Consider the following 26,908-nt stretch of genomic DNA (forward strand, 5'->3'; position numbering starts at 1 on the left):
TTTTATAATTTTATAGCAGTCACAAGGAACATTCTCTCTTTTTCATCAAGCAGCGGCGTTCAGCAGAGTCACCAAGTCGACAGCATGGGTTTCCTCGCTGTCCGTAATTGACTTGGGCACAGAATGCGCAGTGTAGATTGCCGCATTCCCATAGCGTGTCTCCACTACAGGGAGCCGGCTTTTGCAAGAGCAACCACATGTTCAAACCACCATACTGTGAGAGGCAATTATGTAAGTTGTGTCAGAGATGTATTTAGGTCCTTTCAAAAAAGCACACACATTTTATGTGTTGACAATCCCCCTTTCTAATTAGACGTTTACACGAACAATGAAATGCATCTCTGCAGTAAAATATGAAATGCATCAATTGTGCCGCCTAAGTCGTAAAATTCGGCTGTGTTATTTGGGGACATCTGTTTTCGCCAAGTTTGGGAGAAGAGGCTTGAATGACCTCACCCTAGCCAAAGGGACGGAGTGAAAAGGGCTTATTCCTGCCCTCCTCTGTCTGCTGGCCTGCCTGCCTGCCGTTGCCATGGAAACCTGGCCTGGTGCGCCGGGGCTTTTGTTTTGCTGCAGGCCACAGATTGTGCTGCCTCAATGCTCTGGACAGGCATGCCTCCGCAACTGCCCGTCTGAAGGAGCGAAATAAAGGAATGTTGCTGCACTGAGGAATTTAGCCCGTTTTTTTGGTTCAAAAACACACACGCCATGTTGACAACTTAATGCTCAGCTTGCTCACTCCCTGTTAACAGAGGCTGAATGAGTCAAGCCATAACCTACACATGAAAGACCTTCAAACGGGGAAATGTTTACTCTTCAATCTGTGTGTGGACACTAACAAGAGGAGTCGCACCTCAGGAAGACCAAACAGTCGGCCTGATTGACCTTGAGGTAACAACGCACAGCTGACAAGGACAGGCCCCTTCAGTCTTATTTTTTGGGGCAGGAGCAGCCGATGGAAATAAATTTAAAAAAAAAGCAGAGACATTTTAACCACAGGTCCCCATGATTCATGGCCTGAGTATGCAACTGCTTTAGGCTGCCAGGGAGGCCTGCATGCCAGTTGTTTACTTGCCAATTGATGAAGTACACACACGCACACCCACATGCATGCACACACGCGCACACACACACTCACACACACACACTCACACACACACACACTCACACACACACACACACACACCAAATATTGAGCTGGCACTTGAGGAAGTTGAAGTATGTGGATTCAATGCAATCAGGCTGGAGCAGAGAGAGAGAGAGAGAGAGAGAGAGAGAGAGAGAGAGAGAGAGAGAGAGATGCCTGTCTAGCATGGGACAGCGGGCTGCTGAAGGCCCCAGCGCAGGTCACGTGCCGGAACCAGCGCTAGCATATTCAGATCCTCCTGAGGGTTACTGGGTAAGGTATTTGGAAGCCTGCAGAGTTGCCAGATCTTGCTTGATTAAAATCATAAAACTCAGTACAAACTACAACTTATAGAGCAGGATCAAAGCAGATGTGTACATGTGCCATATATATTTTTCATTAAATGTAAACATATATGTGTGTTTGGAGTTCTAATGAAACCGCTACAGGTAGATGGACTCAGGCTTCATTCTCTCTTCTCTTCTCTTCTCTTCTCTTCTCTTCTCTTCTCTTCTCTTCTCTTCTCTTCTCTTCTCTTCTCTTCTCTTCTCTTCACTTCTCTTCTCTTCTCTTCTCTTCTCTTCTCTTCTCTTCTCTTCTCTTCTCTTCTCTTCAGGAGAGTGTGTTCTCCAGAGAGCCGTGCTGGTGAGGAAGAAGCTGTCTGCCAAAGAGGGGGGCGGCTGGCTATCTGGCACGCTCTTCTGCACCCACTTCAGGGTGGCCTTCGTGCCCCAGGACAGTCCCAAGCCAGACGTGAGTTTCTACTGCAGTAGCCTCAGACCCCAGAGCTCTTGTAGAATATTGACACTATGGACTGATTCCAAACAATTCTATTTAACTGCAGCTTCCATACACTGACTAAGATTAGTGGTGAATTATTAGAATGTTATGTTCCTGTTTGTGTAACGGATGCCAGCTAGCTTAGCTGTGCTTGTGGAACGTTAGTAAACCTCACTCCCTGACGCCTCAAGAGTGCTGCTGGCATGCGAGCCAGTAGCCTGGGCTATTGGCTCAACTGTCAGCACGCTCGCCTCCCGATCCGAGGTGCTGCTGTTCACGGGTTCGAGTCCGGGCGTGTGCAGGACTGAATCGCGCAGGTTCAACACAACGCAGGTTACATTTGCTTCATAATAGCTTAGCTTAATGTTTAACCATTCATTATCTTACAATTGATGGCCAGAGTGGTCATAACATCTTTTACATTTTAACCTGTGTGAAAAGCATGTGACTATTTTGTGACATATAACCCTGTTGTCAGCTGTTTGGGATAACATGATGAATAAAACACTCTAAACTATGTTTGTCATGGTGTTGGTAACTTTTGTCACTTGGGATATGTTCTGTCATGAAGCTACCGTTCCACATCTTAAAGACCAGAATCTAGAATAGGCTTTGGTACAGAATATTTTCCTAAATGTCAGAGAACTATTTGTAACAAGTTAAAACAATTCCTCTCTCAAAATGGAAATATGCTAAATTTGACATTATGTCTAATACAGCTGTCAAAGATAACTTTTGACATCTTTCTATAACTAACTCACATGAAATGTCATCACTAGGACAACGCAGATCCCGTGTTGCTAGGGGACCATGATGTGGCTCTGGCTTCCATTGAGAAGGTGGTGGCTGGTGAGTTGTCCTTAGTCACACCTCTTGGTTTGCGTACATAATCGCGGTTGTCATAATAACACTCACAGTGTGTGTGTGTGTGTGTGTGTGTGTGTGTGTGTTGTGGTCTGTGTTTCATGATTCAGTGGGGCCCTCTCGCACCAAACTGGTGACGCCTAACTCATCCTTGAAGTTCACGCCTGAGGAACTGGTACTCTACTGCCGTGACCTCCGTGTTATCTGCTTCCTCTTTGACCGCCTGACGCCAGACACTCAGGCTGTAGAGGTGTGTGTGTGTCTATGTGTGTATGTGTGTGTGTTTTCTTTGTCAGTAAATAAAATAATATGTAAAAATTATATTTAAGATTCACTTCAATGATACATGTGTTCTAGTTTTGGCCATACCATCAATTTTGAGACCAACCAAGGCTAGTTCATCTCATTATATATCAGTTACCTACTACCCAGAAGCCCCATGTCAGGGTGATTGAAGTAAAGAAAATGTCTCTTCTCGTAATTGTCTCAGTGTAGCTCTAGGAATCTCTGACTCTCCATCCAGTCCAGGAAATACATGTGTAGGCCTATCATCTGATTCACAAGAATGCAATGTTTTCTACAGATAACGTACACCATTGCCAAGACATACCAGCCCCTCAGGGCAGGGACCATCCTCTCCTTTCAAAATGCAGCACTAGGTTCTATAGGTGAGTGTCCCAAAGCTGGTTCCTACTAGTATATTGGTTCTTCAACACTTCTTTTTTCATTTTCAATATCAGGACTATGGGCTTAGATCCTTGCAAAAGTTTGTCTGAAGTTCACTGAGCGGATAATCCCTTTAGAAAAAGGAAATGTGAAGGTCAATGAATTTAGATGAAAAACGTTTAACCTTCCAGTCACTACACATTCCCTCAAATTGGGCCTCTTTCACCAACCTTTATCTTTGATCGAAGATATTGGATTTTTTCTAAAACACAATACCACACAGTAGTCACACTGTTAATGTGCAAGCAGTTCATACGCAGAAACGTGAGCCAGTGTCGGGATAAGGGCGCCCGCTGGCCAGATGAATAATGAAAAGGTAACTTGAGGCTGGTCACCTGTTGGCCTTTCCTCAACCTTGTGACAGTTTCGAGCATGTGGTCAGTCTTTGTAAACATCCACATCCCAGCGCTTCCAGATTTCAGTGCATCCGATGTCACAAGGAACCATGGCTTTGAGGTTACTTTCTGTTCCCTTGTGTCAGAAATGAAGCAGTTCCTGAGTAACCGTCGGCGTGACCCCAACATGAACTGGTTCGAGAGCTCAATCGACTGGGAGCAGGAATTGGAGAGAGCCGGGGCTACAGGATGGAGGGTCACCTCAGTCAACGACCGCTTCGAGATGTCCACAAGGTGTGTGTCGAGTAGTACAAGTGTAGTTGAAGGCGATAGTGGTAGAAGAAGAAGAAGGAGATAAGAAAGGAGATTGATAATAAAGTGTATGTGAGGTGTGTTGGGTTGTTAGAAGTGTGAAGGAAGAGAAGGAAATCTTGAGGAGCTAATATTTGAGCTCAACAAGCAATCCAACTCCTCCCCAATCTGTGCTCCTGAAGCAATTCCCATTTTACGAACCACAAATGTCCCATTTACCATGAACGACGATATCTTTTGAGTTCACACCCTGGACACACAGCTGGAGCATTGTGAGAAATCTTTCACTGGATTTTTGACCATAGTAGTTTTCCCACCTTTGATGCCGTGTGGATTTTTTTCCTGGTTCTTTGCTTTCTCCGAGCCTTAGGGCTCCCTAGAAGACAGCCTGAGGCAAACTAATTTGAAGGGTTCTTCACAGAAAATGCGGTTCTATGGGAACCGATCTTTAGGGCACAACGATCTTTGCCTCAGGCTGCAGAGCTTTGTGCAAAAGTGTTATTGTGCGTCTGGTTTTAACCCCATAATGACCGGTTCTCCTCTCCTGCACTGGTTCTAGTTTGTCCAGGTTCAATGTGGTCCCACAGAAGGTCCTGGACACAGAGCTGAAGAAAACGTTTGCCCACTTCAACGAGGGACGCATCCCGGTGAGTTCCAAGACCTTACACACTTAAAGCGATACTCCACCATTTGGGGAAATACACTCATTTTCCACCTCCCCTCAAGTTAAACTTGAGTTTTGTTGAGTTGAGTTTGTTGAGTTTTACCTTTCCCCAGTTCATCCAGTCGTTCTCTGAGTCTGACATTAGCACTTTTAGCTCTAGCTCATTGAATCAGATTAGACCGTTAGCATCTCTCCTATAAGCTAACGGTCTAATCTAATAAAGGTAAAACTCAATTGTTTAACTCAAGGGGAGGTGGAAAATGAGTGTATTTCCCCAAATGGTGGAATATCCCTTTAAGAGACCTTACACACTTAAAGGAATTATCCGGAGTAAAATGCACTTTAGATCGATTTACGGATGATTGGGGGTACATACGTTGAGTTGACATCAAAATCATGTCATTCGGATGTGTTTTGAGAAAGTTCGATTGTACCGTTTTCAGTCACACAACTCGTAGCCTGGAAGTGAGCAGGGCATTTAAATTTCGCCGCTACAAAACGCTATTTTTATACCTCTTCTACAGTTCCAAACAACATAACACTTACGTGGTAGTGAGTAGAGTGTCCCTAAAGCCAAACCGAAGTATCCCGAGGTCTTTATGTGGTCGAATAGAGAGTCCAGAATGAATTTCATCAAGCCAGTACCTTTTCGGAAATGTTGCCATCTTTGCTGTAGGAGTCTTATTGCTGGGTGTGTTGTAACACGCTCTGGAAATTCACAATTTCGTCGCCTTTAAAAAAAAAAAAAAACATAGTCCAGTCCATACAACTTCATTTCAATTTCGAAAGAAATACTGGACTATGTTTTTTTTTTTTTTTAAACGGCGACGAAATTGTGAATTTCCAGAGCGTGTTACAACACACCCAGCAATAAGACTCCTACAGCAAAGATGGCAACATTTCCGAAAAGGTACTGGCTTGATGAAATTCATTCTGGACTCTCTATTCGACCACATAAAGACCTCGGGATACTTCAGTTTGGCTTTAGGGACACTCTACTCACTACCACGTAAGTGTTATGTTGTTTGGAACTGTAGAAGAGGTATAAAAATAGCGTTTTGTAGCGGCGAAATTGAAATGCCCTGCTCACTTCCAGGCTACGAGTTGTGTGACTGAAAACGGTACAATCGAACTTTCTCAAAACACATCCGAATGACATGATTTTGATGTCAACTCAACGTATGTACCCCCAATCATCCGTAAATCGATCTAAAGTGCATTTTACTCCGGATAATTCCTTTAAGAGACCTTACACTTATGTGTCATCCAACCAAAATAAGACGTGCCGTACTAACTGTGTAATCAGTTTACAAATTAGGTAACTAATTATAAGTGTGGTTTTAGTGTGTAATGAGGTGACTCATGTGTGACAGTGTGTGTGTGTGCATGTGTGTGTGTGTGTGTGCGCGTGTGTGTGTGTGTTTGTGTGTGTGTGCGTGTGTGTGTGTTTTAGTCAATGTATCAGCTACTGTTGCCTCTGTTGCTATGGTGTTGTGTTGTGTTGTTTGTTTTTTTTCCTGTAAAAAGTAGCTCATTTCTTCATCTAGTTTCTTTAACCTTGCCTCTCTCTGTGCAGCGATGGTGTTGGCGCCATCCCCGTGGCAGTGATCTGTTACGTATGGCCAGCTTTCAGAACAACATCTACCATGAGAAGGATGACATCAGGTGTGTGTGTGTGTGTGTGTGTAGATTCTTTCTATGACCACAATATCGATCATGACCGGGACTGATGGAAATTCAGCTAAATTTACTGAAGTTATACTTAAACCAGTGAGTCATTGTAATGGCGGGCCATTTATAGTTTCTGTTGACTATCACAGGCAGGTTACACTAGGCACATATCTGAAGCGGTCCGTTTGCAGACCATAAGCGTAGTTTTATATTAGGAGACTTGCCTAATTTTTTTCTAATGTGCCCGTCGCTATTATGCCTGGTTTAGCCTGTTCCACTGATTGTGGTTGAAGCTAATTGTTGCAGCAAATGCTCCACCCACAGGATGTTTCAGTTATGTGCCTGTGTGGCCTGCCTGTTAGTCTGATGACAATACTAGCACTGTTGGAGGAGTGTAACGGTGTCCCTGGTGTTGTTGTTATTGTTGTTGAAGGAACCTGGAGCTGGTGCTGTTTGGGGTCCAGCAGGTGTGTGTGGTGGTGGACTTGGGGGAGGAGATGCCGTCAACGGCCGACATCCAGCTAGCCCACACCAGGTTACGCGCGCTGTGCCTGGGAGGTAGGTACCATCCTCATCATGACAACCCTCTTATTAAAAACACGGTCCTCAGATGTGATCTGAGTCGGGCCTATAAAAAAAAAACTTTTTAGTACACACGTGGGTGCATATTTGGCTGAAACAGTGTCTGAGAATTCAGGTGTACCACCCCTAAAGCAATTCTGTGGAAGTTTTATAAGGTTGTGCAATGGCTCAGTCAGTGGGAGGATTAAATGACTTAGATCTTCATAGAGATCACCCTCCCAAAACAGACTTTCATTGTACCAAGGAAGAAGGTTCCGAAATGTAGAGAATGGCCAGTTTGTTTTGGTAAGAAAATGGACAGCCACCTTGGAAAGAGAAAGGATGCAAATAAAGTGGGAGATCATGACAGTAATCATGACAAACAACATGGAGAATGGCAATGTTGTTGTGAAGGCGAGTCGCAGCCTTGTTGTTGTTGTTGTTGTTGTTGTTGTTGTGGTGGTGGTGCGTCAGGGGCTGGTTGAAATTCCACTGAATGTTGAGTTTGCGGTGAGCCGCTACATTCCGCTCCTTGACCCAGCGCATCCCGGATCCTCCCCCTCCCCCCACTGTGGAGGCGTCCAGTGCACCTCACTGTGCACTCACAATGAACACAGCGCGGCCTCTCTTTGTTCAGACATGACACACACACACACACACACATACATACATACATACATACACACACACACACACACACACACACACACACACATACACACACACACAGACATACAGTACATACATACATACATACATACATACATACATACACACACACACACACACACACATACATACATACATACATACATACATACATACATACATACACACACACACACACACACACACATACATACATACATAAATACATACACACACACACACACACACACACACACACACACACACACACACACACACACACACACACACACACACATACATGTACACATACACACACGCACACGCACGAGTTGCAGCTGTTTTTCCTCTTTTGTTAAGCATTGATGGCATCTGCATAGTGCCCCTTTGCTTGTACATGTCCATTGGCTTATTTTCTATTACCTCTGTACTGTTTTTGGTTCGCTGGTGAGTTTTATTTTCTCACAGTTGACTCCATGTCATTTTCACATCTTGTTATCTTAACATGATGAAAAGGTGTGACACAGAAATCAACACACACACTCGTTATGAGCTTATCTGCTGTCCTCCCACAATGTTCTCCTCCAAGCAGCTGCGATGGAGGGAGAACGGAGACTTCAGTCCAGTCTGTCTCTGACGGCGGACATTTGCACGCCCCTGGCGGCCAGCTCATCCCCGCCCACAATAATAATAATCATCATCCGCAAGAAAACAAAGTGCCCTTGATGCTACGTAGCGGTCACTCGCTCTTGATATTCTGCTCTGGTGTTTTCATCTGTTCACGCTATCTCTTCCCCCCCCCCCCCCCGCCTGCTGCTTGTTCCGTCTCCCCCAGACATCTCCGCATCTGTGTCTGTGCCAGATGACAAATGGCTGTCCACGCTGGAGGGCACCCACTGGCAGGACTACATCAGGTAATGCTGGACCCCCATTGGCTCCCCGCCCGCTCGCCGGGCCTGCAGCCCCCCCTTGTGCGTCTGTCACAGAGGGAGGCCGCACTGACATTTGGTGTGATGGGAAAGGCATAGTCATGTGTTGCTTTGCAGTCAGTTTGAGATTGTGACATTTAAGAAAGACACAGTCTCAAGTTCCTCACAGCTAAATAGAGTACTCTATAGTTTACAGGTTGAATTATGCAACATCCTAATACAATATGTAATGATGAGTAAATGTTGTATTATGTTAGTCCAGCCTCTTTAATTGACTGAACTCTCATATTCTCTCATATTCCAATAATTGATTGTATTGCTTTAAAGCAACACCAAAGAACTTTTCCTCTGCACTAGCCTATTTGTTTATCCAGCGCGGCTTTGCAAATAACAATGTCCACAGACAAGGTAGAATATGTTGCATGATTTTATGAAAGTAGCCTACGATGTATTGCGACATCAGATGCAAGTCAAATTTGTAGTTTCTCATGTCTCATTCCATCGAACTACAGATCCGCTACCCGATCTGGCAAACTTACATAGTGCGGTTATAGCCGATAGAGGGCCGCGAAGCGAATGCAGAAAGTGCCGTTCACCCTGTTACGAGTTGATGAACCACTGAAACGATTTTGGAAACATTATTTTAAGGTACAAAAAACTCTTTGGTGTTGCTTTAATAGTATCATTGGCATGAACTATTAAAGTGTACATCTGCGTTGTTTTGTCCCTTAAAAGATAAACAAATAAAATCAATGAATAAAATAAAAAAAAAAGATCTTCACCATGTCTGTATGGTGAGGGCTCTATGGTGTTTCTCTCCTTTGCTATGATATCCTAGATCTTAGCTCTTTGTGCTTGTGTCTGAAGGTGCTGTCTACGGAAGGCTGCAGAGGTGGCCTGCTTGCTCAGAGGTGGTCATCTGACCGTCGTCCTCCAAGGTGAGCTGGCTGATCTCTCCATCTCTCTTTGATATTCCCTTTCGCTCCTTTGACATGCTGGCATGAAGGGAGGTGTTATCCTGTAGTCGGCGGATCACGCAAGGTGGCGGCCATGCTCTGGTTTGTTATTTCATCTGTCGTCTACCTTTAAACTGGCAAACTGTTACAGCAAGCCTGACACCACCATGCTGTCACAACTTTTTTTAAAACGTCCTCTGTACGGACATATTTCGTACATAAACGTCACATGATTTTTTAAGGTGCGATATTTTCCTGGTGTTTCTCCACTGGTTTTCCTCAAGTCGAGCCCTTTTGGAAAATAGAAATGCTGTCACTGTTGGTGAAAAACAGCAAAAATGAGTCAAAGACATTCTCAGATGTCTGGAGGCAACACCCAGCTATGCAAACCTGTTCTCCAGATGGAAAGGCCTGCCCTTATGTGACCACAAGAGGGCGCAGAAGGACAGAAATACAGAAAAAACATTTCAGTAGTCTGCCTGTTTACCAAATTTTAAGCTATTTTGTTTTGATTGGTGGTTTCATTCCTTATTCATTCCCACAATCTTTACGACCCTCACTTTGCTTCAGTACTTCTGTTATGTCAAACCCCTTATGGCATGTGTGCACATAAGAATTTAGGACCCCATGAAAATATATTTTTATTCGTCCACATATTGTTCTCAGTTTTTGTGGGCCTTCTGGAGCAACAGACACACTGCGGAACCATTGTTCCCTTTCTTCTTACTGTGTGTGCAATCCAGTGGAGCTGCCCTGAGTCTGAAAACAAAAGCAAAAATTAGTTCTACATTTAGAGACAAATATAGCTACCCACTAGACCAGTGCACATGTGCTGTTTCATATTCTCTCTCTCTCTCACTACAGTATCTCTCTGCTTGATGATAATTTGTAGAGCATGGTTATTTCAGTAACAAGGGTGTGTTCAGTAGTCCTAGTGTTGTAAAGAGACCTGCATTATGACTCCACTTTGAACACACTGATAACTAGAAATAATATTCATGCCGTTTATTCATTTTACAAGAAACAGCCATTGTTAATCAGACTGGCTCTGTCTAAATGTCTAAATGTCAGTGTAAATGTGTACGAGTTCTTGAAATCGTAACTTGATATAAAATGGTGCAACAGAAAATTCTAAATGGAAACATGAGATGGTGCTGTGATAACAAGCAGGAAATGAGTAACATCTGTAGGAGGCTAATCATTTGTTCATGTGTTTATAATTAGTCATTATTGTGAGATGGCTAATAATACATTTTATCTGTTGCAATACACATTATATGTTGCATAATACTCTGAAGGGTGAGCCAGAATTCCCCCTTATGCACTTGCATGTAAAGTTAGATTGGAATGGGCAGGATGCCTTGTCTCTGACCCCTCTTGATTGTCCTGGTCTGGTCTGCAGAGCCTGAAGATCGGGACATGAACTGTGTGGTGTCCAGCCTGGTGCAGGTGATGTGCGACCCGCACTGTCGGACGGTGCCTGGCTTCCAGGCCCTGGTCCAGAAAGAGTGGATCATGGCCGGCCACCGCTTCCTCAGCCGCATCAACTACCACAGAGACAGCGACAAGGAGGAGGTGAGAAAGAGGAAGAGAGAGAGAGAGAGAAGGAGTGAGAGATAGGAAGAGAGAGAAGGACTGAGAGAAAGAGAGATTAGTATAGTTATACTATAGTATAGTATAGATAGGTGGCAGTGTTGGAATAGGAAGCTGTAGTAATCAAACAAATCTACCGTGAATAGATAGATGTGAGATCCTCACCCTCAGATAATGTCCATCTAAATGATGAGTATTTCAGTATGGGTGTGTGTGCTTCAGAGCTGATGTGTAGATGATGAATGCACCCTCAGGGAGATGCAGTGGGACCTTGGTGCTGATGCTTTGTGTGGATGATTGTGTGTGTGTGTGTGTGTGTGTGTGTGTGTGTGTGTGTGTGTGTGTGTGACGATGATGATGATGATGATGATAATGATGATGAGCATACTCTTTAGCAGCTGATGTGTCTGTTTGTAGACTTGGGTAATGATCGAATATGAGAATGCATGTAATTGTGAGTCTGTGTTTACACATGTATCTTACCTAAGTATGCTACCCTCTAACCGTCATCTCTCTCCTCAACCTCTCCTCCTCCTCTGTCATCTCCTCCTCCTCCTCCCTCCTCCTCTCTCTCTCCCCATCTCCTCCTCCCTCCTCACTCTCTCTCCCCATCTCCTCCTCTCTCCTCTTCTCCTCCTCCCTCCTCACTCTCTCTCCCCATCTCCTCCTCTCTCCTCCTCCCTCCTCACTCTCTCTCCCCATCTCCTACTCTCTCTCTCCCCATCTCCTCATCCCTCCTCACTCTCTCTCCCCATCTCCTCCTCTCTCCTCCTCCTCCTCTCTCTCCTCTTCTCCTCCTCCCTCCTCACTCTCTCTCCCCATCTCCTACTCTCTCTCTCCCCATCTCCTCATCCCTCCTCACTCTCTCTCCCCATCTTCTCCTCTCTCCTCCTCCTCCTCTCTCTCCTCTTCTCCTCCTCCCTCCTCACTCTCTCTCCCATCTCCTCCTCTCTCCTCCTCCTCCTCTCTCTCCTCTTCTCCTCCTCCCTCCTCACTCTCTCTTCTCATCTCCTCGTGCTCTCTGTCAGGCCCCAGTGTTCCTGCTCTTCCTGGACTGTGTGTGGCAGCTGTGGGCGCAGTTCCCCTCACGTTTCCAGCTGAGCGGAGACTACCTGCTGGCCCTGCACGACTCGCTGCACGTGCCTCTCTTCAGCAGCTTCCTGGCCAACTGCCAGCGCGAGAGGAGCCGCCGCTCACAGGTACTGCCCGCCTCTGGCCCGCCAAACGCAGGGGAGACTGTCTCACGCTCACTAATGAAGACACATACTCAATAGGAACGTAATCACTTTAGATGTTTTAGATGATTATATGAATTACCGGTAAATCGCATAAACCTTGTAAGTCAAAGTCAATTTTTATCCTCATTTAAAACAGTTTTAAATGAATGAATCCCAGAGCATCATGTCTTCGGATGCTCCTTAAATGCATGAAAACATCAATTAAATAAGCCATAAATTAGCCAAAGTAATTTGTGCTTAAATTCTGAGTACTGTAAATGCCATGCTGAGTCATTCCAGTACTCACCTGTGGAGTAAATACTAATGAACCTGTGCCGTGTCGCAGCACCTGGCCCAGAGCTACACACCGGTGAACGGCCTGCGGGAACTGCCCCAGGGCTCCCCTCAGGACCCGTGTGACCCCCCCCTGCCCCCCGTGTGGGACTGGGCCCTGCAGTACAGCGGCCAGAGACGAGCGCACTTCACCCAGCCTGTCACCCAGCCGGCCTGCCCTCCACCCATGCTCAACGGCAACCTCAACACCAACCTGGGCCCCCACCGGGTGAGTGCGCGCGCTGCCCTGGAGGAGTGGATCAATACGCCATCAGCTTCAGGGGATTAGTATTCAAGGGTTGATCTGTAGCGCAGAGATTGGTTGAATAGCAATGAAGTCGTATTAGAGTCATTTGTGAAAATGGCTTTCAAGCAAGTGAAAGGTCTGCAATGATTTTGGGTGTTATCATTGATCATATGGTTTTCACAGGCAGGTTTTACTGTAAAATATGGAGGGCACTGCACATAATCCACAGTTATCACTACCATGTGGTGGCAGCATCTGATTCAATTTACATGTGTTTTTGGAAGTGTTACGAGGTAAAGGCGCTGTTCTATTCTAACAGATTCAATAGCTCACATGAAATCTTCAGAGTTGCTCAGGTTCTTGCTGTGCCGACTCCATTCTGAGAGGCTCATGGTGATGAAGTGTTTTTCTGCTGCGGCACTCTGTATCACACAGGCTGCTAGGGAGGAGGCAACCGCTGCTCAATCTCCTGTGTGTCTTTAAGGTCATGCTCTAGTTGGCTGTTCCAGATCCATTTCCTTGTATGGCAAAAAAGACCTGATTTCAGCTGCTTGTAGATTGCTCTGTCAGTCAGCTGAATGCTCAGCATCTTCTCTCTCTCTCTCTCTCTTTCTGTCTGTCTGTCTCTCTCTCTCTCTCTCTCTCTGTCTCTCTCTTTCTGTCTGTCTGTCTATCTCTCTTTCTGTCTCTCGCTCTCTCTCATTCTCTCTATCTTTGTTGTGTCTCTGAATGTGTCTGCGTCTTCCACACTTTTCCATGTCTCTTTTCACTCTGCTATTCTCTGTCTGCCTCCTCTTATCTCTGCCCTCTGTTCCTTTTTAATGTCTGTCTTTCTTTCCTCTTCTTTCTCTCCTCACTTTTCATGCTTTCTCATCTCCTTTATCCTCTACTTTCTCTTACCTCTCCTCCTCAATCATCCTCTCTCTCTTTCTCTCTCCTCACTCTCTCTCTCTCTCCTCTCTCTCTCTCTCTCTCATCTCTCTCTCTCTCTCCTCTCTCTCTCTCTCTCTCTCTCTCTCCTCCTCAATCATCCTCTCTCTCTCTCTCTCCTCACTCTCCCTCTCTTCTCTCTCTCTCTCTCTCCTCACTCTCTCTCATCCTCCTCTCCCTCTCCTCTCTCCACAGCACGTGGACGGCATGGCCGGCTCGGTGTTCCTGCTGTCCCGGGGCTCCTTCTCGTCGCCGTCCAACCTGCTGCCGTGGCGGAGCGGCACCGGCTCGGGCTCTTACCGGAAGAGCCACAGGAGGGCCCCGTCGGCCGAGATGCTGCCCGGCCTGGAGCGCCTGCTGCGGGCCTGCTCGCTGTCCGAGGCCAGCCCTGAGCCCCACGAGCCCCTGCTGCCCCTCCTGCTGGGGCCCTGCGTCAAGGTGTGGAGGGACTGCTACCTCAGGGGGGCGCTCCACGCACAGGTAAATGACCTCACCCAAGACTGACATGCCTCTTGCAAAGCCTCTTGTCATTATTCACTGGCTGTTTCAACAGCATATGGGAATGTTTATACTCTGAAATAATGACTTAAAATAAGACCAAAATAATGACCTCTTGATGTCCACTCAGAGAGTCTGTTTATTGGATGTGTCTCTAATGGTGCCATCATTATAACAAATCTTAATGGATTTCCAATATTTATTTCTGCATTGTTTTGAGTTTGCCCATGAACTGTGTTCCCAGGCCTTCACCCACCCTATGCCATCGTCCATGCTCCACCCGGTGGAGCAGCTGGCCTGGGAGGTGCAGCAGCTGCGTGAGAAACTGGCCCAGGCCTCCACCTCGTCCTCTTCGTCCTGCTCCTCCTCGTCCTCCTCCCCTTCGTCCTCCCGGACCTCTGACACTCTGCACATCAGGCGGGAATCTCGCCGCTCCGACTCCAACCTCAACCAGAACGCCAACAACGGCACGTTCCTCTTCCCCTCGTCCAGGTCCGCCTCCCACCAGCCTCCCGCCGCCAGAGCCAGCGTCCGCCCCGCCACCCCGCCCAAAGCCGCCTCGAGGCCCCCCGCAACCAACACCAGCCCCCAGCCTCGACCTGCTGGAAGGGATGGACCGAAACACACCTTCCTCTTCGGCCACCAGCCCGACAACCGTCCGGCGCAGCGCTACATTCCAGCCCCGCACAGCAAGCCGTCCAGGAGCAGGAGCAGCAGCAGCAGTGGAGGCTCGTCTGGGATCTCCGGCAGCTCTCTGCAGTGACCACCACCGCTCTCAGGACTCCGTTTAGCCCTGCGTTCACAACATCCACTCCTTCACTAGACAGTGCACTCTATAGAGAATGACCACTGAAGTTATTTGTTATAGTGCACTATGTGGTGAATAAATGGATAGGTATCCCACACTGCCTCCTATCTGTCTCAAACACACAAAACAAAATGGCCGCTCCCAGACCTACTGGGTGACTCATGGATTTGCCTTTTCTTTTGGGAGCCGAGTGAGGCAGACCTCACATCATCCGTGTGTCAAAGTCTGCCACCACCACCAGCTATGCAGAAGGTCATGATAAATAGCACAAGAGAGCTCCGACTGTTTGGGTGTATTTGGACAACATCATACTGTCTCATCCAGTATTACATGGCAGCAGTATACAGCACTAATTTATTCACATATTTTCAACTGTTGCCTTTTCAAATTCTGTGTTATAAATGAATGACAAAGACTGTTTAAAATAGAGCACACAGCAGAACGCTTTAAGGTCCTGCTGTTCCTGTCTCAAGAGTCAATGCCAAATGTAGTTTTGCTAGTGGGTGAGTATAATCTAGTTGTCCAGTGCTCTTTGTGAGATTGCTCTGAAGCACATGATCTCAGTGTATTTAGAACGCATGTGTGTGTTCCTGTATTGAAGCACAATATGTTAAAGAGTCCTAGTGAAGTAGCAAGAATGATTCATGTCACCATATTCATTTCCATACCACATAGTAGAGTGTGGGCTTTTGAACACTTGAAATAGTGAGTGAATTTACAAGTGCTTCTCAAAGTGAACACTAGAGGGCGTAGGTCTCCTCAGTCACATATATTACATGACGTAAAGGCACTTAGGGTAGGATAAATGCATTTTCTTACTTTTTTTTCTCTCCAAAAAAAGCAAAAGATGCTAATTTAGGCCACAGTAATATTTTGGTACGGACACGGTTGTGTTAAAATATGCATGTTTTAATTATTATGCTTTCAAAATGGTACAAAATGAGTTGTATATTTAGTATTGCAGCTGAATATCGAGCATGTCCAGTGAGAGTGACACAGCAGAATGGCTAGTGGCATGTTGATAGTGAGTCTGTGTCTTGCAGGCCTAAATTCCTTCCATTCCTACACTTTATTTTCTCCCTCTGACATTGAATTATTTAAGTTCTGAGGGCCATGGAGGCTTTGATGCTGTGGGGTTTGCTATAAACATACTGTATAATGGTAGAGGTGTTTTTATTATTTGTACTATTTTTCATATAAATATTAGAAAAGTGTTCATTCTAGATCATATAATGAGTAATTATACTCATGAGTATCTTTATCTTCAAAGCGCACAGTGAAGCACAATTTCCTGGTTCCTCATATTTCCTAACGATTTGCAAGAGATTTGGTTTTTGGTTTCATTCTCAAGAAGCTAGTCCAGTTCAGGAGGTTGGGGAGAGCACCTTTAAGTGGAAAGTCCGTGAATTTCTATTCCTTCACTGGAATTTGACTGGAAATAACCTTACGGCGGCTGCTCAGTGAACCCGTCTCCTCAGAAACCTATCTGTTCTGATGAATCACCCTGACGTAGTGCAGGCTTCAGACCTGTTGTGCATATGAAGTGGAGAGCGGGAGGAGGATAAAGCACTGGTTTGTTTTCCTTTTGGTAGATGCTGCTTGACTAGAGTTAATGGCTTCAGTTAGAACGGTACGTCTGCGCTGTGTTTCTAGGGCACAGCAGCTGAGTAATTCCCTTATGACCCAGCAAGGGTGCCATTCCGAGAGGTGTTTGTCTCTCCTCTCTCTTCTCTCTCTGTCTCTCTCTCTCTTTTCTCTATCCCTCTTTCCCTATTTGAATCTGGAACATTCGCCAGAAGGGCAGGAAGCTGTCCTGAAGTATGTCTTCTAGGGTTTTCTCCCTGGCTGTCTTTCAAAGTGCGCCACTGCCAGAGTGAGATACACAAAGTCCTCGAGCTTTTTTATAGAGGGCCTGAAGGCAGAGAGAGCTGACTGCTGACTGACTGAGGTCATGGTGAGTGAGATCAGAAGACAGCCTCAGTGGGAGTCAAATGTGTTACTCACTAGAGGTCACACCACGCCTGATACTGTGACTCTGGGGGGGAAAATGTTGAGAACTCTTGTGTCATCAGTTCTACCTGTATTCATGTAGCAATAAATGCATTCATTTGATAGAACAAGAAACATGAACTTAGTAGAGAAAGGAAATGCCCTAAGATCTCTTGGCATAACTGTGGCTTGGTAATCTTCAAAATGAGTGCAATCGCTCTCAAAACACAAACCAGCATACAAAACAAAACAAAACAAAACAGAGACCTTCTGTGATGGCATCTTGAAAGCAATATTTCAGGAGAAATATGTGTAATCACACTATGCTTACAGTTAGCCTACCCTAGCAATGAATAAGGTACTTCTCATGTTAAGTATTTGTTTTATACTTTGATCATTGAGTTTTTTTGTAAGCATGAGATGCTGCCTCTGTGGTTAAATGTACTCTTTGGATTTCACTCTAGTGCTTTTGTTCAGACCTCACCATGGAGCGAACTGTAGGTTTCAGGAAGTCTGTCTGCATGAGTGGTGGCTCAACTATGAGAAGTTGTGGTTCAAGGTATGATGACTGATGTCTGGAATTTCATATTACTGTTCAGTTTTTGTAATTGTTGGGATGATTGATGTATCTATTTTCTAGCATTCTGTATTTTTTTTGTATGGACATTCAATAGCATGTTTTGAAGTAGATTAATAAATCTAAACTTTAGATAATTTTACATGCCTATTATGTCTGTTTCAATTGATGTGATATTTGATACAAAACAATTGCATACAGAGTGAAATATGTAATACATTTTATTTCTTAAGAAAATAGTCTAAAATGCCATTGAATTATTACATGACGGGCATCACGACACTGCTGCATAAAATGATTTAACAATAACATTTAAAATATGATAAATATATACAGAACATACAGCGCCCTTTACAATTATTCATGGTGCAAATATAGACCTTCACATATCTGCTGTATATGTCCACATAAATAAAAATAGTGAATACTAAAATAAAAATAGTATATACTAATAGTAATACACTAAACCATTTAATACATACTGTGCAAGCACATCTAGAGGCAATGCTGCTTTTTGATAAAGTTTGGCACATCAGGGGACAGATGTGGAAGGAGGCGACACAAGGAGTCATGTGAACTCTCACATCACTACAACACTGATATGCAATTATCTTAAGAGCTTATAACCAGGCCCCAGCCTTTTTTTGTACATAGGCTCACACATGATGTCCTCTATGATAAAATGAGCTGTCTGTCTCGCCCAATCAGTCCTAATCCCACTGGATCATCTTCTCATCTGCCACCTGGTGCTTGTGTGCATCAAAAGGAGAGCAGTGGGTTGCGCTGATGTAGCTCTGAGAGTGTACCAGTCCGCCCAGGTGGCGGAGGGACTTGCATATGGGGCATGGGTACTCAGAGAGGCCCTCGATGTCCTCGAAGGCCAGGTTGACGATGTGGTCCGAGCAGGGGCTGCAGTAGAGGTGCCCGCAGGAGAGGCGCTTCAGACGGGCCTCGTAGGAGATGCAGCACTGGCAGTGGGGCAAGTCGGAGCTCAGAGAGATGCTGCCTGTCAGTGAGCTGCTTTCCATGCTGGCTGGGTGGCTCGAGCCAAGCTTTGTTGAAGACCTAGACCAGGAAAAAGCAGGACAGTTGTAAGCAGGGGCATCCTAAAACAGGGGCACTGAATACCTGGAGGGAGACCATGCCACAGAAACAGCATCTCATGATTGTGGCACTCTTGTTGGGTTATATAATGAGAGGTTTGAGATAGTGTTTCTTTGTAAATCTGAATAGTGATGGAGTAAGCTGGAGTGAGCTAAAATATGAAGCGCTTTCGGTGTTTTTGTAGGTCAGGTTTTTATTGCATGAACGCCTCCACGCAGACGCTCATAACAATGCAAGCGACGCATTTGAGCTATTACCATCTTCAAACCTGATATCACCATAGCAACTAAAAGAAGGGAGAAATGACTAAAACCATGACACCACTGATAAATTGTGGTTAAATATAACGTTATATAAAACACGATGAATTCAGGTCAATGTATTATAGCCAATTAACATGTTCAAATTACGCACCTCTTTGACGGCGAGCCTTTAAAACAATCGAAGCTTAAAGCTGCAAAAATCCTCCACAGAACGTCCATGCCGTTGCCGATCATGGCAATCCAAACCCGTGTTTTGTTTTTTAAAGACTGTCCGCATTTCTGCGGTTGTCTCGTAGTAACATGTTCCTACTCCTTTGTTTTCAGTAAGCAAAACAGCATTTTTATCACACAAAGCGTCTTGACGGTCATCAGGAATCGGTCCAATTGTCTACCAGACCTAGTGTGATGTGATGGACATCACTTAAAAAAGAGCGCTTTCATTATCGCCACAACACCTTACAGACATACGAGTAGACTACAAGCTACTATAGAGGCGAGAGCCCGGTTTGGTTGAAATTGAGGCTCGCGCACACTGGAGGCAGCAATCAACTGCGTGTGCGCGTGCCGAGGACGGCCAATTAGGTGACAGTGGAAGCGGATCTATAAAAGAATATGACTTTTTCCTCAAGATTACCATTTTCAGGAAGATAATTTTGAGCAGATGATTCATGATGTGACAGACAGTGATTGGTTCATCAGGCTACTATATTTGGGAGTGATGGTTCCTATTGTGAAATGTCAGATATGACAAAACTAGCTTTCTTGTGTGTCTGAATTAAGCTGAATTAAATATTAAATCAAACTAGAAATGCAATTCCGAGGAATTACACGAGGGGATGCAGTCTGCTGGTTAGGGTGTTGGTGAGGCTGTTGAGCTTGCTGCTAGCTGTTTGGTAGGGTAATTGTGATACCTGCAAAGGTGCTTTTGGAGTAACCAAATTTGAATCTTGTGTGACATGGCATTCTTGAGATATCATACTCAAGGTGATTTTGACCTTGACATTTGACCTTCAACCTCCAACTTCAACTCACTTCATCTTTGAGTCCATAAAAACACTCGTACCAAATTTGAAGCATGTACGTCAAGCCGTTCTGGAGATATAATGCTGAATGCATGAGATATGGCTGGGACTTTTATTTTGACACACAGGAAACACTTTAACAGGATGTGTAGTTCAGGTAGAGCTAGATTGTATGCTTAGAAGCTCACAGGTGACACCTGTGCCAGTGTTCTGATTAGCCTGGGAACTGCTCTGAGAACTACTTAACGAGCGCAGCTGGCTCTATTATGACATCGCAGCCCCCATTCAAGTCTATGGGGGAAAAATACACTTTTAATTACAAATATCTCAAAAAGTATAAACTTCTCAAAAATGAAAAATGGATAGGACGGTAAAGCCTTGGAAGATCTACGGAACGGTGCTTCAACCAAATTTGTACGTTAAGCGGTTTAGGCTGAATAGCGCGCACAAAGAGGTAAAAAGAAGAAAAAAAATAAGAAGAAGTCTCCGGATTTCAATAGAGGGGATGCATCCCCTCTAACAACAAAAGCAACTTTAAAACAAAACCGTAGGTCTACCATAGCCTACGCTTACCTGTAGATTGATATCATTTGGCGTAAATATTTCACCTGATTTGACCAGCAGTCTTAATTTAATTTTAGACATTTTAAAGTGAGCAACATATTTAATTGTCGATGTGAATGCAAAACGTCTCAATTTCAGGGGACGCTAAGATGGATTAAGTGTTGTTTCTTATATTTGTTCTTAATAGTCTAATCATGAAGGCTAATGGAATGTCAAAACATTTTCGGCGACTCCACCTGCTGTTGTATACATGAATTGCAACGCTGTATTAAAAAAAAAAAGTCAATTGCTAATTGCCAGTCAAATCTTTGCCGTTTGCCAAAACTATCAAAGTGCCTTTTTATATACTCAAATATGTTCCTCAAATGTCAATTTGTAACAGGACATGAAGGATTATGAATACAGACTGGCACCTTTAAATAAAAAAAAAAGTCATATTGAATGTGTCATTCAATTGGCTATATAATTATTTGAATTTCTCTGACATTCTGGGTCATCTGAAAATGTTATGCACATCAGCAGTAGCCTACTGATCAGGATGGGGTATCTGTTCCCAAAAAACATATGTAGAATTAATCTTCAAAAGGGTTTTAAAGGTACAGTCTGCAATTTCGTACCAACACTGTTTGTTACAGGCATTTTTTTTATAAAGGGGTTCCCCTACAGTTGTGGAGTATTTGTATTTTACACCACTTTTGTAAATACCACTCATGGCTTGCTCAGCTTTCCCTGGACACAGTTCATGTGGATTTGTTTACAAGCCAGCAAATATTTCCTAAGAGCCATGTCGACTGACAAGGTAACATTACACGATTTTTCATAGAAATAGTAGGCAATTGCACGATTACCACAAAGAGCGCAGTTGCATGGCTGGTTCTCCATAGACGGGTACAGCTGGGAACGTGTGCCATTCTCCCCGTTTCAAGTTTCCCAACAAAATGACTTCAAAGCCAGTTTATATTTAGTTTATTTATTTATTTATTTCATATTGTTTATATTAAGGTAAATATGTCTAATAGGATGCCTTTAAAGTTGCTCCTCACAGTCCTCTACCAGCCCATTTAGAATGTGCACTAAAAAAGCTAGAAATATCTCCTACTGCTGTAAACATTGCTTCAGGAGCACAGAAGGAGTGTCATTTCCATTTACCCCAATCACTGACCTGAAGGGTATTCCTAATGCGTGGTTCACTGTCAAATCTTGGTAAATTCGCTTAGAACTAGATGTACCGTATAGCGGTACAAAATATGACCGCCGCTCAGTCCTGTACATCCTCTCCGCAAAAATAAATCACGCTCGTCAATTTGTCTCCATCTCCTACTCCATCCCCTACTCTTGCAACTTTTGTGTATGCTTGTATGTGCGGGCCTGTGTGTGTGTGTGTATGTGTGAGTTTGTGCGTGCCTGTGTGTGTGTGTGTGTGTGTGTGTGTGTGCCTGTGGATGCATGTGTCAATTTGTCTCCATGGAGCCTGACCGATATGGACTTTTGAAGGCCGATACCGAATTCAATATTTGAGTTTTTCAAAAACTGATAACAGATATATCGGCCAATAGTCATTTTTAACAAGCACATTGAGCTTAATGCAAATCAAACCAGTTAATAGACTAACTGAAATAAAACCATGCCAATCTCTAGGTATCGTGAAGGGTATGTGATGTGATATGGGGCTATTTTAATTCCAAAGGACAGGGGAACTTCCATGAAATCCATGAAATAACTGGCCTTTAAAAATAAAAATCTACCTGTCTATGGGAAATTAACATAGGAGTTCATAGCCTATACAGTACTTATGCCTCTGTATTTTAAAGAAGAACATTTATTTATTTACGATACATTATTCATTCACAAAGAAAATTGGTGTCCTTAAAGGTTAGATTTTTCCTCATTTTTTTAATTAAGGCATTAAGATCAATTTCCAAAATTGCTCTTTTTAGTCAAGCATGGGTTCACATACTTTTTCTTGCCACTGTAAAGGCCTCGCCCCTAAAATTTATGACATGGAGGTGCATTATACATCCAAAAGATGAAAACATTTGAGAATTTAATCTAATTTAACATAATTACATCTAATTTAACATAATTACAGAGAGCAAGATCAAGATTGAAAGCCATTATTCTGTGTATCGGTGTTGCGTTAATCCCACACATCATTTGGCAGTCCTTTTCAACTCACATCACTATAAAATCCCATAAAAACGGACAAAAATCACAGCTCCCAATACATTTCTATGGAGCCGTGAGCTGAAGTTGACAGAGTAGGCCTATGTCTGCCTGCGCGGAGCTACTGGACTGCCATTGGCTCATCGATGGTCAATTTTCAATTATTTATCGGCCATTATAATTGCTGATACAGATAGTTTGGAAAATGCCTAATATCGGTCGGGCTCTAATCTCCTACTCCATCCCCTACACTTGCAACCTTTGTGTATGCTTGTATGTGCATGCCTGTATGTGTGTGTGTGTGTGTGTGTGTGTGTGTGCCTGTGTTTATGTGCGTGCGTGTACGTGAGTGTGTTTGTGTGTGAGTGTGTGCGTGCCTGTTTGTGTGTTTATGTGTGTGTTTGTGTGTGTCCAGGTTGGTGTGTGTTGATGTGAGTGTGTGTGCATGCGTGTGTGTCTGTGCGTGTGGATGTGAGTGTGTGTGCCTACGTGTGTGTGTATGTGTGCATGTGTGTGTGCACATATGTGTTTATATGTGTGCGTGTGTGTGTATTTGTGAGAGAGAGAGAGTGTGTGGGAGACAGTCCTGCCTTGTAGCCCCTTTCCTCATCATCCTCTACCAGCAACTCTTCGCTCAGCGTAGCTAAAAAGTGGGGCTACTACATGCCCACCAAGTTTCATCTGCCCCGGTGTTTCGGTGTCCTGGGTATCGTTGACCAAACATGTACAGTAGGAAGTTGAAAAAAAAAAAAAAACTTTGACAATCCCTATATGACCGCTACGCTAGCTACCCTAGCGGCAGTCATAATAAGTGGTAAGCCTCACTAAAACAAGATCTGCATGCCTTTTTGTTTTGCTAGATGAAGGTTTACCAACTCTGAGCTCACTTACCCTGGTTTGCAGTAATGTTTTTTTTGTAAGGGTAGGCCTAACTTTAAGGTCTAACTGTGTGTGTGTGTGTGTGTGTGTGTCATGTTCCAGTGTGCATTAAGAACAGTAGTGTCTGATTTATTTATCAATAAATAACCTGGGAGATGAACCCGTTAGCAAATTTGAATTTGCTCTGCAGGTTGTTCTGGAAATTGAACAACTGATGACCGTATACGAATCACCAAAAACCCAGGAACGTGTATTTTCTTTGTATGTTTGCTATGTTTGCTGCACATATGAAACGATTTGGTAAGACTTTATAATGCACAAATTTAAGTAAAATTTCACTTCTGTTTATGCCTGTGGAAGCAGTAAAGTTCGGAAACGGCAGTCAATGGTGGTCCCTTTCCAGATGGACCTGAAGAGCAAAAGTCAAATTTGCTAACAGGTTCGTCTGGAGGCCCAGGCAAATCAATAAAAGCACCCATTTTGTATTCTCAGTTGATAATATTCAATTAACTTTCAGATTAAAATAGTTTAGTTTTAAGTTCTATATTTTCTAAGGCTAAACTTTACTGAAAGACCTCTTGGGGTCTACCCTGTGGCATTTTTCTCATGTGGCATTTTTCTCATTTTTCTTTGCCTCATTAGACCTCCTGTGGCGATAAACCCATGGTGTTTTGTTCGAACCTTCACAGTCTACTGGCTTTGCCTCATTATTGATTGTGCCGACTAATATCAAAGTTTTAATGCCTATACTTTGCCCCATACAATCACACTCAATCCCAGCCAGTGGTTTTCAAATTACCCCTCAATGAGCTGAATGTGGTTTTATGGAAGCTGTAGAATACCATTGTGCCCACTGCTAATGCACATCAGTCTTTCAATGCTAATACTTTGCACTACATTGTGCTCAATAGATGTGAATTCAATTTTGTTGGGGGGAAAACACTAAATCACTGTTAATGCAGCCTCTCATTGGGAGAGGACATGGTTTGTTCCAACTCTCCACATTTTGCCATCTCAGTGGTGCTGACATTAATGCATGGGCTATTTGATTGATGCAGGGAGTTACTTGTAAAATGCTACATATAAGCAGGCATACAGCCGGAAATAAGATAGATCAGTTTCTCAGAACTTGCCTATTGGTGTAATTAAGTATGGTGTTTCTTTGGCGCATTCTCTTCATGGGAAGATGGAGCATGCCAGGAACACCATTTATTTTTTCACAGCGAGCCTGAGCACGAGCTAGAGCACGTGTGAGCAGAATGCTGTCGTGCACAGATCATTGCACATACGTAGGGTATGTCCTTAAATGGTGCATATGTGCAAAACCTTACATTCATTTAAGACAAACTGACTTATGGTGTCATCCACACGGGTGGTGCATGTGCGTGTTGTCTATGGAAAACAACCGATCCCCTGTGTCTCTGAGCAGATTTCTACAAAACGGCATTTAGGGAGAGGGTGATTTAGTAAAGGTCACCTCGTTTTTGCTATCCAGCCCACCGGACCTCATGTCCTGCGTAGTTTAACGGCAGGAACCCCCTCTCCAAAGCGAATGGTGTATGCTGGAGCAGCGCGCACGGAGGAGAGAGGAGGGGGGATGCTCGGAGGAGGAGAATACTGTGTAGTAGGGTTGCACTCTCCCTCACGTCAATCGCGTTCACATCATAGGGTTAAGCAAAACCCGTCCAGACATCCCTACCATTTTAAATCGCGCATCTCAAATATCATTTTGAGACAATTCAACGCATAAAGATAGACACTGTTTTGGGGTAAAAGATAAAGAGGACGACTTACACACCAAGGTAAGTGACATGTTGTCCATTTAATCGAATGGAGCTTGGGAAGGCTAATTATGATCATCCATTTATGAGCTTATCACGGATTAAAACATATTTGTTTGGTCTACAGTGGAAAGATAATTGCTGCATTAAAACCCCCAGGCGTGTTCCATCCGCAGCTACATTTGCTTTTCTTAAAGATAAAAATAGACTAGGCTACATGTATCGTCATTACGTCGTCATGAAAACGATGTGTTCCTTGTATAATTGAATGTAACACAGTATAGCAAAGAAGCCATTTTGGCCGATGATGACAAATGTATGACTTTGGAGTTCGACAATGTGTAATATAGGGCCAATGGGGAATGTAGCTTACTACTGCAAACATACCACCTCGCGCCGACAGCTGCTGTGTACTGTGGTAATTTTGCAGGTGCTGACAGATTTATCTGCGGTTTCCACTTCTGTGTTATTTCACACTGACTGTTGAGTTACATGTTAACAAACTGTACGGCTTTGTGGCCACAGAATTCTCCATAATTAATGTTTTATTCAGATTAACGTCCGAGAAAGCCTCGCCCATTCACCTTAGTGTGCGATTGGCAGTGATGCTTGGGGTGGAATACATTATGCTTGACTTGACGGTAATATTCCTTTCCTGACACACGACGCACGATATGGGTAATGTTTGAAGACGGATTTGCAATTGGAAAATAAAACTCGATTTGCTGCAGTTCTTTGTGAATGTGAATGTCATGTTGCCTATTCACGGATGTAATCTGCAGGGAACAATGTGACCTTGCAGCAGTCACGAAGACTACAACTTGCTGTAGACGGACGTTCCTATTTCAACGTCATCATACAGGGGGATTGGGCAAATGAGAGGTGTTCTTGTGCGACTGTAAATATCCTATGCGTTAGATCTAAATATACAGATAATGGTATTAGATCACGTGGTCTTATCAGCTGGACTTGATGTTAAGGCCCGGTCATATTTCTTTCGTTTTGGTCGTTTGGTGATGACATAGGTCTTACATTGTACATTTTCATATCTTATTATAATTTCACACATGTGAATATATTAAATCTGTCGTCAACGTCGAAGGTATGAGCCGTGGTAGCCTACTATGTGAAGTTGTGAAGGCCTCTTTTACCGTTCCTCTATTGCACGTCACCTCCTTATTAGTACGGTTTATGAATGAGAAGTTGAAACTCAGAATACAGACAAGAGAGGATATTTGATAAATATCCTGTGTGAATTCTGTACATGTCATGTATTTCTGTTGATAAGCTGTTTTTTTCTGATGTTTGCTGATGCAGGGCATCACTAAACATAGCCACACTCCCAATGGAACAAGCCTTTGTTTATTA

At 44.0% G+C, this 26,908-nt stretch overlaps 1 protein-coding gene across 1 annotated transcript in view; it reads left to right on the forward strand.

Moving 5' to 3' along the window:
* Positions 1-17,912, forward strand: part of mtmr11 (myotubularin related protein 11) — a 33,637-nt gene extending 15,725 nt beyond the window's left edge. The window contains exons 3-17 of the mRNA XM_076280844.1: positions 1,743-1,879; positions 2,686-2,755; positions 2,881-3,020; positions 3,354-3,438; positions 3,978-4,125; positions 4,703-4,790; positions 6,384-6,472; positions 6,912-7,036; positions 8,523-8,601; positions 9,484-9,554; positions 10,975-11,147; positions 12,194-12,364; positions 12,729-12,944; positions 14,088-14,372; positions 14,635-17,912. Coding sequence (XP_076136959.1) covers positions 1,743-1,879; positions 2,686-2,755; positions 2,881-3,020; positions 3,354-3,438; positions 3,978-4,125; positions 4,703-4,790; positions 6,384-6,472; positions 6,912-7,036; positions 8,523-8,601; positions 9,484-9,554; positions 10,975-11,147; positions 12,194-12,364; positions 12,729-12,944; positions 14,088-14,372; positions 14,635-15,153 — 2,396 coding nt within the window. The 3' untranslated portion in view covers positions 15,154-17,912. The remainder of the gene's footprint in view (positions 1-1,742; positions 1,880-2,685; positions 2,756-2,880; positions 3,021-3,353; positions 3,439-3,977; positions 4,126-4,702; positions 4,791-6,383; positions 6,473-6,911; positions 7,037-8,522; positions 8,602-9,483; positions 9,555-10,974; positions 11,148-12,193; positions 12,365-12,728; positions 12,945-14,087; positions 14,373-14,634) is intronic.
* Positions 17,913-26,908: the final 8,996 nt, after the last annotated feature.

The sequence above is a fragment of the Alosa pseudoharengus genome, unplaced genomic scaffold, assembly GCF_046254945.1.
Source record: "Alosa pseudoharengus isolate Yale_2024_CS ecotype anadromous, Long Island Sound unplaced genomic scaffold, YU_APseudo_1.1 YU_APseudo_1.1_scf_12, whole genome shotgun sequence".
Classification (NCBI taxonomy): Eukaryota; Metazoa; Chordata; class Actinopteri; order Clupeiformes; family Clupeidae; genus Alosa; species Alosa pseudoharengus.